This window comes from Pan troglodytes, chromosome 1 (assembly GCF_028858775.2).
Source record: "Pan troglodytes isolate AG18354 chromosome 1, NHGRI_mPanTro3-v2.0_pri, whole genome shotgun sequence".
In the NCBI taxonomy this organism is placed as follows: Eukaryota; Metazoa; Chordata; class Mammalia; order Primates; family Hominidae; genus Pan; species Pan troglodytes.
This window is the reverse complement of record NC_072398.2, coordinates 218,149,466-218,165,029: the sequence shown is the minus strand read 5'-3', so window position 1 is coordinate 218,165,029 and position 15,564 is coordinate 218,149,466. Positions and strand designations below refer to the sequence as shown.

The 15,564-nt window shown below is 45.9% G+C and overlaps 1 protein-coding gene across 1 annotated transcript; it reads left to right on the top strand.

Annotated features, from left to right (window-relative positions):
- The first annotated feature begins 11,869 nt into the window (after positions 1-11,869).
- LOC129141462 (PRAME family member 10-like) lies at positions 11,870-14,856 on the top strand. Its single transcript, XM_054679497.1, has 3 exons — positions 11,870-12,207; positions 12,604-13,182; positions 14,298-14,856. Exons 1-3 carry the CDS (start codon positions 11,921-11,923, stop codon positions 14,854-14,856), a joined length of 1,425 nt encoding a protein of 474 aa, XP_054535472.1. The 5' UTR covers positions 11,870-11,920.
- Positions 14,857-15,564: the final 708 nt, after the last annotated feature.

Here is a 15,564-nt window from a genome sequence, read left to right as displayed (position 1 = left end):
CTCTTTGTAGGTCACTAAGTACTTGCTTTATGAATCTGGGTGGGGCAACCCGCTCGGGTCCCCTTCCACAGTGTGGAGGCTCTGTTCTTTCGCTCTTTGCAATAAATCTTGCTACTGCTCAAAAAAAAAAAAAAAGTATGAATCTGGGTGCTCCTGTATTGGGTGCATATATATTTAGGACAGTTAGCTCTTCTTGTTGAATGGATCCCTTTACCATTATGTAATGGCCTTCTTTGTCTCTTTTGATCTTTGTTGGTTTAAAGTCTGTTTTATCAGAGACTAGGATTGCAACCCCTGCCTTTTTTTGTTTTCCATTTGCTTGGTAGATCTTCCTCCATCCCTTTATTTTGAGCCTATGTGTGTCTCTGCACATGAGATGGGTTTCCTGAATACAGCACACTGATGAGTCTCGACTCTTTATCCAATTTGCCAGTCTGTGTCTTTTAATTGGAGCATTTAGCCCATTTATATTTAAGGTTAGTATTGTTATGTGTGAATTTGTTCCTGTCATTATGATGTTAGCTGGTTATTTTGCTCGTTGGTTGATGCAGTTTCTTCCTAGCCTTGATGGTCTTTACAATGTGGCATGTTTTTGCAGTGGCTGGTACTGGTTGTTCCTTTCCACGTTTAGTGCTTCCTTCAGGAGCTCTTTTAGGGCAGGCCTGGTGGTGACAAAAATCTCTCAGCATTTGCTTGTCTGTAAAGTATTTTATTTCTCCTTCACTTATGAAGCTTAGTTTGGCTGGATATGAAATTCTGGGTTGAAAATACTTTTCTTTAAGAATGTTGAATATTGGCCCCCACTCTCTTCTGGCTTGTAGAGTTTCTGCCAAGAGATCAGCTGATAGTCTGATGGGCTTCCCTTCGTGGGTAACCCAACCTTTCTCTCTGGCTGCCCTTAACATTTTTTCCTTCATTTCAACTTTGGTGAATCTGACAATTATGTGTCTTGGAGTTGCTCTTCTCAAGGAGTATCTTTGTGGCATTCTGTGTATTTCCTGAATTTGAATGTTGGCCTGCCTTGCTAGATTGGGGAAGTTCTCCTGGATAATATCCTGCAGAGTGTTTTCCAGCTTGGTTCCAGTCTCCCCATCACTTTCTGGTACACCAGTCAGACATAGATTTGGTCTCTCCACATAGTCCCATATTTCTTGGAGGCTTTGTTTTTTTCTTTTTATTCTTTTTTCTTTAAACTTCTCTTCACACTTCATTTCATTCATTTCATCTTCCATCGCTGATACCCTTTCTTCCAGTTGATTGCATAGGTTCATGAGGCTTGTGCATTCATCATATAATTCTCATGCTATGGTTTTCAGCTCCATCAGGTCCTTTAAGAACTTCTCTTCATTGGTTATTCTAGTTATCCATTTGTCTAATTTTTTCCCAAAGTTTCTAACTTCTTTGCCATTGGTTCGAACTTCCTCCTTTAGCTCGGAGTAGTTCGATCTTCTGAAGCCTTCTTCTCTCAAATCATCAAAGTCATTCTCCATCCAGCTTTGTTCTATTGCTGGTGAGGAGCTGCGTTCCTTTGGAGGAGGAGAGGCACTCTGAATTTTAGAGTTTCCAGTTTTTCTGCTCTGTTTTTTGCCCATCTCTGTGGTTTTATCTACCTTTGGTCTTTGATGATGGTGATGTACAGATGGGTTTTTGGTGTGGATGACGTTTCTGTTTGTTAGTTTTCCTTCTAACAGTCAGGACTCTCATCTGCAGTTCTGTTGGAGTTTGCTGGAGGTCCACTCCAGACCCTGTTTGCCTGGGTATCAGCAGCAGAGGCTGCAGAACAGTGGATATTGGTGAACCGCAAATGCTGCTGTCTGATCGTTCGTCTGGAAGTTTTGTCTCAGAGGAGTACCCAGCTGTGTGAGGTGTCAGTCTGCCCCTACTTGGTGGTGCCTCCCAGTTAGGCTACTCGGGGGTCAGGGACCCACTTGAGGAGGGAGTCTGCCCGTTCTCAGATCTCAAGCTGCATGCTGGGAGAATGACTACTCTCTTCAAAGCTGTCAGACAGGGACATTTAAGTCTGCAGAGGTTATTGCTTTCTTTTGTTTGTCTGTGCCCTGCCCCCAGAGGTGGAGTCTACAGAGGCAGGCAGGCCTCCTTGAGCTGTGGTGGGCTCAACCCAGTTCCAGCTTCTGGGCTGCTTTGTTTACCTACTCAAGCCTCGGCAATGGTGGGGGCCCCTCCCCCAGCCTCGCTGCCACCTTGCAGTTTGATCTCAGGCTGCTGTGCTAGCAATGAGAAAGGCTCCGTGGGCATAGGACCCTCCAAGCCAGGTGTGGGATATAAGCTCCTGGTGTGCAGTTGTTATGCCCATTAGAAATGCGCAGTATTAGGGTGGGAGTGACCTGATTTTCCAGGTGCCATCTGTCACCCCTTTCTTTGACTAGGAAAGGGAATTCCCTGACCCTTTGTGCTTCCCAGGTGAGGCGATGCCTCGCCCTGCTTCAGCTCACACACGGTGCACTGCACCCACTGTCCTGCACCCACTGTCTGGCACTCCCCAGTGAGTTGAACCTGGTACCTCAGTTGGAAATGTAGAAATCACCCGTCTTCTGCATCACTTATGCTGGGAGCTGTAGACTGGAGTTGTTCCTATTCGGCCATCTTAAGTATATATTCTAAATACTTGCTATATACTTATATTCTAAGAGGTCACATGCAAATTCAAGGCTAGGTCAAAGAGTAGAGTGGCTATCTATGGAAAGGGGAGTGGAAGTGAATTATGGTAATAAAAATTAAGTATAGATATAGATAGGAATAGATAGACATACACAAATATAGCTGCAAGAAAGGGGAATGTCATGGACCAATGATGACACTGAGCCATGTAAAAAGGCTACAATTCTTGTGATTATGTGTCTGTTTTCAGGATGGGTTGTAGCTTACCTTTTTAGAAAGGCTGATGCCACAGCCATAGTGAATAAATGATTATAAAATGTGTTTCCTTTCTGGGGCGTCTCTGGAGAAATCTCCAGTGGTAGGAGAACTCCGTTTACTGGGCGGGTGATCACACAGATAAGATTTTTCAGATCCAATGGCACTACCATTAACTTCATTATCCTTGGTATCCTACAAAGGTCGAGTGAAGAAATGGTATCTTGAAACTAAAATTAGCTAAACTAACAAAGGAGACTGGGTTAATTTTTTTTTTTTTTTTTTGAGACAGAGTCTCTGTTACCCAGGCTGGAGTTCAGTGGTGTTATCTCAGCTCACTGCAACCTCTGCCTCCTGGGTTCAAGTGATTCTCATGCATTAGCCTCCCAAGTAGCTGGGATTAGAGGTATACCACCACACCCAGCTAATTTTTGTATTTTTAGTAAATAATGGGGTTTCACCATGTTGCCCAGGCTGGTCAACTCCTGGCTTCAAGTGTTCTGCCAGCCTCAGCTTCCCAAAGTGCTGAGATTACAGGTGTGAGCCATCATGTCCAGCAAGACTGGATTACTTTAATGAAATTGTTACCACCCCCTATGGGAAAACACAGCCAGATCCCCCATAAGGTATTTTATTTTCACCAACTGCAATCAGAAACACTGATAATTAAGTATTTACTGGAGAACCTATGCCTTTGATAATAGAACCTCATGTATCCCCTGCACTTTTTAGCTCTGATCATGTAACCAGAGGATCAACTCCAACAGATTAGTCATTGCTTAAGTTGTTACAGGTGATGACGCAAAGCCCAAATTGCTCAGGCATGTCCGATGGGAAAAAGGTTTAACCTCTTCACTATTAACACAGCCAGGCAGACTGTTTGAGTTGGCATCATCTGAAACCAGTTGGAAAGATGATGCAAGCTTGCTCCACCATCCCCAGATTGGGGAGACAGGTTTAGAACTTGTCTCCTATCTGCTTATCAGTTAACTCTTTTTTATTTTTATTTTTATTTTTTTCTTTGAGACAGAGTCTCGCTCTGTTGCCCAGGCTGGAGTGCAGTGGCATGATCTCAGCTCACTGCAACATTGGCCTTCTGGGTTCAAGTGATTCTCCTGCCTCAGCCTCCCCAGTAGCTGGGATTACAGGCATGCACCACCATGCCCAGCTAATTTTTGTATTTTTAATAGAGAGGGAGTTTCACCATATTGGTCAGGCTGATCTGGAGCTCCTGACCTTGTGATCCACCCACCTTGGCCTCCTAAAGTGCTGGGATTACAGGTATAAGCCACTATGCCCAGCCCAGTTAACTCTTAATAAATTTTTTTCCCAAAATGGAGTCTTGCTCTGTCACCCAGGCTGGAGTGCAGAGGTGCAATCTCGGTTCACTGCAACCTCTGCCTCACAGGAACAAGCGATTCTTCTGCCTCAGCCTCCTAAGTAGCTGGGATTACAGGCATGGGTCATCACACCCAGCTAATTTGTGTATTTTTCATAGAGACAGGGTTTCACCATATTGGCCAGGCTGGACTCGAACCCCTGACCTTGTGATCCGCCTGCCTTGGCCTCCTAAAGTGCTGCAAATATAGGTGTCAGCCACCATGCCCAGCCCTTTTTGCTTTTCTATGCACTTAGGAGAGTGAGCCCATCGTTCAGTAACAATATGACTCAGTACCGCAAGACCTTTCAAAGCCTATTTCCAGTTGGTGAAGGAGGGTTTTGATGATCACTGGACCTTCATGCCCTACCATTTGGAGACTGCATCTTTTATTTTTTTATTATTTTCTTTTAATTGATCATTCTTGGGTGTTTCTCGCAGAGGGGGATTTGGCAGGGTCATAGGACAATAGTGGAGGGAAGGTCAGCAGATAAACAAGTGAACAAAGGTCTCTGGTTTTCCTAGGCAGAGGACCCTGCAGCCTTCCGCAGTGTTTGTGTCCCTGGGTACTTGAGATTAGGGAGTGGTGATGACTCTTAACGAGCATGCTGCCTTCAAGCATCTGTTTAACTAAGCACATCTTGCACCGCCCTTAATCCATTTAATCCTGAGTGGACACCGCACATGCCCCAGAGAGCACAGGGCTGGGGGCAAGGTCACAGTTCAACAGCATCCCAAGGCAGAAGAACCCCTCCCAGTACACAACAAAATGAAGTCTCCCATGTCTACTTCTTTCTACACAGACACAGAAACAATCTGATTTCTCTATCTTTTCCCCACCTTTCCCCCTTTTCTATTTCACAAAACCGCCATCGTCATCATGGCCCGTTCTCAATGAGCTGTTGGGTACACCTCCCAGACGGGGTGGTGGCCGGGCAGAGGGGCTCCTCACTTCCCAGAAGGGGCGGCCGGGCAGAGGCGCCCCCAACCTCCCTCTAGGATGGGGCAGCTGGCCGGGCGGGGGCTGAACCCCCGCCTCCCTCCCGGACAGGGTGGCTGCCGGGCGGAGACGCTCCTCACTTCCCAGATGGAGAGGCTGCCGGGTGGAGGGGCTTCTCACTTCTCAGACACGGCGGCTGCCGGGCGGAGGCGCTCCTCACTTCCCAGACGGGGTGGCGGCGGGGCAGAGTCGCTCCCCACATCTCAGACGATGGGCGGCTGAGCAGAGACACTCCTCACTTCCTAGATGGGGTGGCGGTCCGGCTGAGGCTACAATCTTGGCACTTTGGGAGGCCAAGGCAGGCGGCTGGGAGGTGGAGGTTGTAGCTAGCCGAGATCACGCCACTGCACTCCAGCCTGGGCAACATTGAGCACGGAGTGAACGAGACTCCGTCTGCAATCCCGGCACCTCAGGAGGCCGAGACTGCCGGATCACTCGCACTTAGGAGCTGGAGACCAGCCCGGCCAACACAGCGAAACCCCGTCTCCACCAAAAAAATACGAAAACCAGTCAGGCTTGGCGGCGCGCGCCTGCAATAGCAGGCACTCGGCAGGCTGAGGCAGGAGAATCAGGCAGGGAGGTTGCAGTGAGCCGAGATGGCAGCAGTACAGTCCAGCTTCAGCTCGGCATCAGAGGGAGACCGTGGAAAGAGAGGGAGACCGTGGGGAGAGGGAGAGGGAGAGGGAGGGGGAGAGGGAGAGGGAGGGGGAGAGGGAGAGGGAGGGGGAGAGGGAGAGGGAGGGGGAGGGGGAGAGGGAGAGGGAGAGGGACTGCATCTTTTAAAATGACACCAAGGGAAATCTGCCCATGAGCAGCATTGGATGGGACCATACCAGGTGACTTAAAATTAAGGATAACCAAGGAACAAAGCCTTTCTTACAAGCAGACATCATCACATGGTAGACAGCTTTTTTAAGAAAATGGGACAAAACTCCATTTGATCTCCTTCCATTGACAGAGACTTGGTTTTGTTTTGTATTAACACAAAATGATCAAGCCTACATTTTATTTTGTTACGTACTTTCACCAGTCAAAGCAAACACTTTCTAAGGTCTCCTATTCAAAATTTAGCCACTCTCACTAACCAAAGCAATTACTGGCTATGGAGTCATTTAGGTGAATGGGAAGGATCACAACTAATAGTAGAATCTGCTCTCACACGTGGTTGGTTAATATTTATAATTAAATGACTTGGCACTGAGCAGAAGCTATAGATGCAAATGAGTGGCCTATGACTCTTGTTGATTTCATTACTTGTAACTTATCTCCATGCATAGGAAACATTAGTGTAACCGGGTCTAATCTAGGTAGTGTCCCAGACTCCCCCTAGAATCAAAGTCTTCCATTTGACACACATTATGAAGACTGAAATGCTATAAGAATTGACATAGACACAGAATCAGAACATGACCATGTTACCCTCTGCCATATAATCAGAGAACTTACTGAAACTAGACATTTGTTCATTGGAAACTCGAGGCAAATAGAATGCATCTATAGCTCTACTATATGAAATAAACAATAGTTTCATTTATTGGATGCATCCATACTCAGCACATATTTGGAGAAGACCCTATTCATTCTTCAATGGAGATGACATGCAAGGATTATTTAATAAAATTCATAAAAATATTTTTTCATCCCACCCCAGTTCAAACTGTCACCATGCAACCTGGTGTCAGTGGAAGGTAAGGCTCTTAAGGCAGAAATAATTAAATAAATCTTCACTGGAAGCTAAATGTGAGAATGAATGTGGAAGACACAGACCAACAAAGTGGGTGTGTTCCAAAGTCTGTTACAAGTTGGAATGCTTTTGTGAGAAAAGTTAAAAGAAGGGAATGAGACTCCTCCTATCAGTTTTTTTTTTTTTAATTTTCTTTTGTTTTACTGACCTGGCAAGGCTCAAATAGAGTTGAGTTTTTGTTTTGTTTTTGTTTTTTCCATTGGAAGGTACAATACAGAGGTTACAATCATTGACTTTAGCTGACAACATAACAAGTTAAACATTTTCCTTGCAAGACAACCAGTGAAACTTCATGATCAGAATCAAATCAGTGTCCTTCTCACTGTCAGTGGGTGAAGCTTCATCAATACATGTAGAGTTTGAGGCACTCATGAACTCAAGATCAGATTCTTTACTCAGGGACAGAATGTAAGCCAATCATAAGACCTTCCACAGGTGGTTAATTTGGACTCCTGAAAAATGTGACCTGTAAGTTTTCACTGGCAATATGCAGGTGCACATATGACAAATAATAACCAGGACCTTTATATCACCCGCAGCTGGTGGGGAATGGGATCCTTTTGACCCTTTCTCTCCATAATACCAGGCTACTCATGTTGTGTGGCAATAAAATATATGGTCTACTTCACAGAGAAAGAGATTCTTTTAAAAAAAAAGGATTTTTATTATGAAATGAGCAAAGCAATGGGAATAGATGTGAGATTATTCAGGGAGGTAAAGGAAGACAAAGGTTTTGAAAGGAAAAATCAGGAGAATTACATACACTGTTTTGGAAGACTCATTCTTGGTCACAAGTATCAACACCAAGGGGGCCTCAGTGCAATGTTGGAAAGATTCCTCCTCCACACACTCAGTAACCCCCAACATGTTTACCAAGTCTTGGTTCGCTCCCCGGATCCCATTAAAACACACAGCTCAACCCTGACCAGCCTCCACCTTCACTTCCCTTTGTAATTTTGACATGACTTTTTTACAGGACCATCAGGTTCCTATGCCTGCAGCACAGTAGCATACTAATATTCTTAGACAGCAGGGTTTGCAGCAGAGAGTTTAACGATCACAGGTTGGCAAAATGAAAAGCTGGGAGGAGACCCTCAAATTCATCTCCCCAAGAAGTACTGAGAGTTTTCAGAGGATCATGGATAGCAAGGGGCTGGAAAGTTGGTGCAGTTTGGTGGCAGTAAGAGGTATGAAGTCATCAGGATGTCAAAACTGCATTCCTTGGTGAGTTGGTGCCTTGCAGGGCCCTTCAGATCACCTGCCATCAGTAGCTTCACTGACATGCAGAACCTGAAAGAATATGTCAAATGAAAAAGTTAATGTTTTACAAGGCCTAAATTGTTGTCTGCAGGGCAGTTAAGGGGAACTGTAATCTAAGGTCTACATGATTTTGGGACAGTAGGCTGCCAGCAACCATGAGGAAGCAGGTCAGAGAGCAAGCTGACCTCATGATGAATGCTGAATGCGCTGCAAGCTTGGTTTATGTTTGTTTCTCCCCCTCCCTTCTTCACTGATTAAGCTTATAAAGTTTATAAGTATGGTTGCAATTTCTTCCAGAGTAGCCTTAACCTAAGCCCTGAGACCACTCAAGCCCTCAGTGGCACCTCTCTTCCACCAGCAGGAGTGAAAAAATTGCTACCTTAGGTGATATAAAACCCACAAGACCATTCAATACATGGAGATTTTTATTCTGATTTTGTAGGGACGACTCCTCTGTTTTTATAAAGCTATTTTAACTATAAAACATTTTTGTGAATTTGATGTGGCCAAAGATCTCCCAACAATACTACTTTCAGATTTTAGTTTTCTGTCTAATATCTGGGAAAGATTAGACCCTTCCCTGCCTCAAACTCAGGACTATGCAGGTCACATATTAGTGAAATTCCATCAGTGTTTGTGAAGTTCCTGAATGAATGAATTTTTTTTTTTCTGACAAAGTCTTCCTCTGTCACCCAGAGTGGAGTGCAATGGTGCAATCTTGGTTCACTGCAACCATTGCCTCTTGGGTTCAAGCGATTCTCCCACCTCAGCCTCCTGAGTAGCTGGATTACAGGCATGCGCCATCGTCCCTGGCTAATTTTTGTATTTTTGTAGAGATGGGGTTTCACCTTGTTGGCCTGGCTCATCTTGAATGTCTGAACTCAGGTGACCCACCCAACTTGTCCTCCCAAAGTGCTGGGATTACGGGAGTGAGCCACCTTGCACGGTCTTGAATGAATGCATTCTTGATTCCCACCCTATCCCTAACACTGTCAATTTCTTGATTCATGAACTTAATATGGATATCTGATATGAATGGATATCTGATTCAATCCATTAATCTGGGGAGAGCCAAAAACCCAATCAGGATTAACTGGGTGGAGCTTCAGAAATGCAATCAGATATCACTTGTTGATTGGAAGCTAGCAGTGGATACGTGGAGGGGTGTGGGTGGGAGTTGTGATTAGAAAGGTCAATAAAAGCTTCTAAAGACCCACAGAAGAGACACAAAGTCTTCAAGTCTGGAGTTCCTGCTTAGTTCTTCCTGAGGTCTGAGCACCCTGCAAACTGAGTCCAGATCTGGTAAGTCACTAATCTCTCTGTAAGGACACTCCCATCTGACCTACAGTCAGCTGGTCTGGGATGGTGACAGTGCAGCCTAAGATGGCATAGAGTTATATCCTGTTTTGTTTTTTTTCTCATATGAACAATTTGAAGCTTTGCATTTTTTCCTCTAAATGCAGTTTTGTCTTTATTTCAAAAAATTGGATTGTGCTTTGGTTTATGTCATTTCAAAATTCTTGAAGGGAGCAGTGACTCATGCCTTTAACCCCAACACTTTGGGAGACCAAGGCGGGAGGATCATTTCAGCCCAGGGGTTTGAGACCAACCTGGACAACACAGCAAAAACCCATCTATAAAATATTCTTTATTGAACGGGGGATGGAGTCTTGCTCTGTTTCCAAGGCTGGAGTGCAGTGGCACGATCTCAAATCATTGCAACCTCTGCCTCCCAGGCTCAAGCAATTCTCATGCCTCAGCCTCCTGAGTATCTGGTATTACATCCAACTGCCAACTTGCCTGGCTAAATTTTGTATTTTTAGTAGAGGTGGGGTTTCACCATGCTGGCCAGGTTGGTCTCAAACTCCTGACCTCAAGTGATCCACCTGCCTTGGCCTCCCAAAGTGCTGGGATTACAGCCATGAGCCACTGGTGCTTGGCCTCTACAAAATATACATATTTTTTAATTAGCCGGGCATGGTAGCATGCATCTGTCTTCGCAAGTGTATGGGTTGCTGACATGGGAGAAACAATTGAGCCCAGAAGATTGAGGCTGCAGTGAGCCATGCTCACACCACTGCTGTACTCCAGCCTGGGCAACATTGTGAGACCCTATTAAAGAAAAAAAATCTTAACCAAAGAGGATCTTTGACCTTAATTTTAAACCAATCACATCCTCATTGTAACTCTTCCACCCAAACGGAGACATGGGTGTGGAGGTGCATGCCTGTAATCCCAGCTACATGGAAGGCTGAAGCATAAGAATCACTTGAACCTGGGAGGCAGAGGTTAGAGTGAGCCGAGATGGCACCACTGCACTCCAGCCTGGGTGATGAAGTGAGACTCAGCTCCCCCGACACGAAAAAAATTAAATTATACCACCCAGGTGATCATTGGATTCATGAAGATTTCTACTGTGTTTTCTTAGGGACTGTCATGTCTATCTTTGTAAAACTGTTTTAACTCTGAAATATTTTGATAAATTTGACGTGGCCAAGGATCTCTCAACAAAGATACTTTCACGTTTTTTTCTTTCTGTCTAATGTCAGGAAGAGATTCAACTCTTCCCTATCTCACACTCAGAACTACAAAGGACGCATATTAGTAAAATTCCATGTTTGTGGAGTAAATCAGTGAATGAGTCCTGGACTTTCACCATATCCCTAAATATTTCACTTTCATGGATGAATATCTAATTTGATAGTTAATCTGGAAGAAAGACAAAAATCCAATCATGATTAACTGGATGGAGCTTAAGAAGTCTAATCCAATGTAGTTCTCTCTCTCTCTCTTTTTTGAATCTAGCCAATTTCCCAGGCTGGATTGTAGTGGTATAATCTCAGCTAACTGCAACCTGTACCTCCTGGGTTCAAGCGATCCTCCTGGCTCAGCCTCCCTAGTAGCTTGGACTACAGGCGCAGACCACTGCACCTGGCTAATTTTTGTAATTTTAATAGAGGTAGTGTTTTACCACGTTGGCCAGGATGGTCTCAAACTCCTGAACTCAGATGATCCAATGCCTCTGCCTCCCAAAGTGCCGGGATTACAGGTGTGAGTCACTGTGCACAGCCAAAGTGGTTCATTTTGAACATGTGTAAGAGGTGTGTACTGGAAACATCTGTGTCTTGCGAATGATGCATAACACTGTCACATAGCTTTCAAAGCTTCTTGCTGAAATTTTCAATAATGAGGCCGGGAAGAGGATTACGCCTGTAATCCCAGTAGTTTGGGAGGCCAAGGCGGGTGGAATGTTTGAGTCTAGGAGTTCAAGACCAGCCTGGACAACATAGTGAAACCCACTGTCTTTACAAAAAGTCAAAAAATAAAAGATTAGCTGGGCATGAGATCCGAGCTTCAGAGATCCTCGGTAACATTTCCCAGTGTTATGAGTTTATTGCAACAGTGGCTAATAATTCATGGACTAGGAGGGATCTTGCCTGCTCTTTAGAGGTTGGGACACACTCTTCTTGGTACCAGAAGGGCAGAACTATGCCTCTGTGGCCACTTATTGCAGAATGGAATTGGAGTAAACTGAGGGCTCTTTCACACATGCTAGAGAAATGACTTTGGCCCTAGGAGAAGCGGGGATTGCAGGGGATTGGCCCGAGAAACTTGCCTTTTCACTTGATTGTCCTCTAGAGTTTTTCCTCAGAGATTTGTCAGAATGAGCCTCCACTCCCCATCCAGACTCCAGGAGCTGGCAGGGCAGAGCCTGCTGAGGAACCAGTTCTTGACCATCTTCACCCTGGATGAGCTGCCCAGGGAGGTCTTCCCTCTGATGTTCATGGAGGCCTTCAGCATGAGACGTTTTGAGGCCCTGAAGCTGATGGTGCAGGCCTGGCCCTTCCTCTGCCTCCCTCTGGGATCCCTGATGAAGACACCTCATCTGGAGACCTTGCAAGCTGTCCTGAGGGGACTTGATACACTGGTGGCCCAGAAGGTTCGCCCCAGGTGAGGTGACTCAGGTGGCTTGCGGGGAAGGGTCCAGGCATCCAGGGAAGGGACAGCTGGCTCAGGAGGAGTGGTGGGGTTGGGGAGCTAGGGTGGCTCAGAGCCTTCTGACGGTGCCCATGAGAGGCCTTGGCCTTTGCCCAGATCATCTGGGAAAGGTCTGCTCACCATAAAGGGTCCACTGAGGAAACAGGAGCCTGCTTCCTCCCAGCAGATAGTAAAGGTACTAGAAGTGGGTACAAGGCAGAATCCAAGGGGGAACAGGATGGATAAGAGACAGAAAGAGGAGCACTGAGGACAGGAGCAGCTGACTGATGTCCTGGATGTGGAGTGAAAGCTCAGGTCAGGGGTGGGTCCTTGCCTACATTCTGAGCTTTTTCCCTATGTTACTCACAGGAGGTGGAAACTTCAAGTGCTGGATTTGCGGGATGTTGATGAGAATTTCTGGACCATATGGTCTGGAGCCAGGGTCCTCTCTTGCTCCCCAGAGGCCATGAGTAAGAGGCAGACAGTGGAGGACTGTCCAAGGATGGGAGAGCGCCAGCCCTTGAAGGTGTTCATAGACCTCTGCCTAAAGGAAAGTACACTGGATGAATGCCTGAGCTACCTTTGTGGGTGGATCCACTACAGAAGAGGCCTAGTGCACCTGTGTTGTAATAAGGTGCAGAATTACTCAATGTCCACTTCAAGTTTCTGCAATTTATTGGAAAGGATATACCCAGACAGTATCCAGGAGTTGGAAGTCTGGAAAAAGTCCTCTCTGAATAAAACAGGAAAGTTTGCCCCTTACCTGAGCCAGATGAGCAATCTTCGTGAACTCTTTTTAGCCTTCGGTTATGAGCGTGAGTTATACGTGAGCGTCCAGTGGCCGTGCATTCCTGACTTGGACTCTCCATTCCTCTTCCTGTACTACCCCCAGATGCTTTATATAAAAAAGATCAATAATATTAAAGAGCACCTGGAGCACCTGCTTAGGTAAGAAATGATGGTGAGCTTTCTCTGCAGACCATACCACAGACTTATGTTCTTTTTCACAGTAAATGTTAATGGGCATCTACTGTGTGCCAGCCACCGGTGATGTCACAGGGAATGGGACGCTAGAATGTCAACTCATTATGCTCTTCAGTGCTCTATATCCTGAAGTGGGTATCACAAGACCAGTCAAATAAGGGCAGAGGGATGGCCTGGGGTAGATGCCACAGAGAGAGGTGTGTAGGGAGCCGGTTAGTTGAGGGTTCAGATCTAGGGAGGGTGCATTTGTGAACTCCTTGTGAGGAACAGTGTATAAAGTTAATATGATGAAAACACATTCTTCATACAGAGGATGGTATGAAAGAAGGGAAGGTGTGGCCAGTTGTGGTGTCTCATGCCTGTAATCCCAGCACTTCGGGAGGCCAAGGCAGGGAGATCATGAGGTCAGGAATTTGAGACCAGTCTGGCCAACACAGTGAATCCCCGTCTCTACTAAAAACACAAAAAAAATGTCACCGGGCATGCAGACAGGCATCTGTAATCCCAGCTGCTTGGGAGACTGAGGCAAGGGAAGTGGAGGCTGCAGTGAGCTGAGTTGGTGCCACTACACTCCAGCCTAGGTTACAATGTGAGACTGTCTCAAAAAAAAAAAAAAAAAAGAGAAAGTACATCAAACCTGTGCATTTCACAGTAGCAGCTCTGTCTTCAGCAGCTTAGCAAACTGCTCTAATTCCCTGTCTGTAAAACGTTGTTTTGAACTCCAGGAAAGATAATTGATATCAGAAGTGCATGCTTCTGGGATGGAGGGTGAGGGAGTAGGTGTGAGAGTGGTACCAATCACACAGGCAAGGGTGAAAGGACTGAGCCTAAAATGGAGTGGCCCTTGAATGATCTGGGTCTTCATCAGGCAGCACCTTGCACGCAGACCATCATCTGATGATGGGAACAAACTTGTGTTTGGGTGAAACAGGCTTCCACATTGCAGTTACTATAACACCTGTGTGGTAGTAAGGTGCAGAATTACTCAATGCCCACTTCAAGTTTACCGTTGAGATGATTTTCCACCCCCCTCCTCTAACTGGCACCATTGCCCATAACTAACTTCTTGCTCTCCCCAGGTACCTCAAGAACCCCTTGGGGGCCTTTATATTCAGTGATGCTTACCTAACTGATCGGGACATGGAGTGTCTGTCTCAGTACCCAAGCCTCAGTCAGCTAAAGGAGCTGCGTCTGATTCATATCCTAATGTGGACCACCAATCTTGAGCCCCTTGGCGTTCTGCTGGAGAAAGTTGCTGTTACTCTCAAGACCCTCGTCTTAAAGGACTGTCGGATCCAGGACCCCCAACTCAGGGTCCTCCTGCCTGCCCTGAGCCACTGTTCCCAGCTCACCACCTTCAACTTTCATGGAAATGAGACCTCCATGAATGCTCTGAAAGACCTGCTGCGTCACACAGGTGGGCTGAGCAAGTTAGGCCTGGAGTTGTATCCTGCCCCTCTGGAGAGTCTTGACTGCAAGGGTCATGTCAATTGGCAGATCCTCGCCCCAATTTGGACTGAGCTGATGCGTACACTCAGGGAAGTCAGGCAGCCCAAGAGGATCTTCTTTGGTCCCGTCCCTTGCCCTACGTGTGGCTCATGGCCATCTGAGAAAGTGGAGTTCCATCTTTGCTCCTAGGGAAGGCCTGGTTCGTGGGATGGATAAGCTTTCTTCTGGACACTTGGGAACTAAAATATTGTACATGGGTGCATTTTTTAAATTTTTATTTTATTTTTTATATTTTTTATTTTATTTTATTTTATTTTATTTTTTGAGACAGAGTCTCACTGTCTCAAAAAGTGGATGAAGTGCAGTGGCACAAACTCAGCTCACTGCAAGCACCACCTCCTGGGTTCAAGTGATTCTCCTGCCTCAGCCTCCCAAGTAGCTGGTGTTGTGGGTGTATGCCCCCACGCCCGGCTAATTTTTGTATTTTTAGTAGAGACAGGGCTTCACGATGTTGGCGAAGGCTGACCTCAAACTCCTGACCTCAAGTGATCTGACCACCTTGGCCTTCCACAGTGCCAGGTTTACAGGTGTGAGCAGCAGGGCCTGGTCAGCCGCTTCTTCAAGGAAGCACACAGCCACATATTTGAGGCACGTGCTCACTGTGAGTGGAAAAACAAAGGTGACTCAGCCAGGGGGAGGACTGGGTAAAAATGCTGACTTGGCATCAATGAGGCCTTCAGGGACCTGTGTCCTAGACTTAGAAATAGAACCTGAAGTTCTAGAGTGATGCAGGAGTTACCACCGCAAGGATGGTTATTTAAAAATGTCAAAAATAAATGGAACCTGAATGGAAACTTTCTGGTGTCTTCCATGATTGATCAACCTGTTTTAGACATT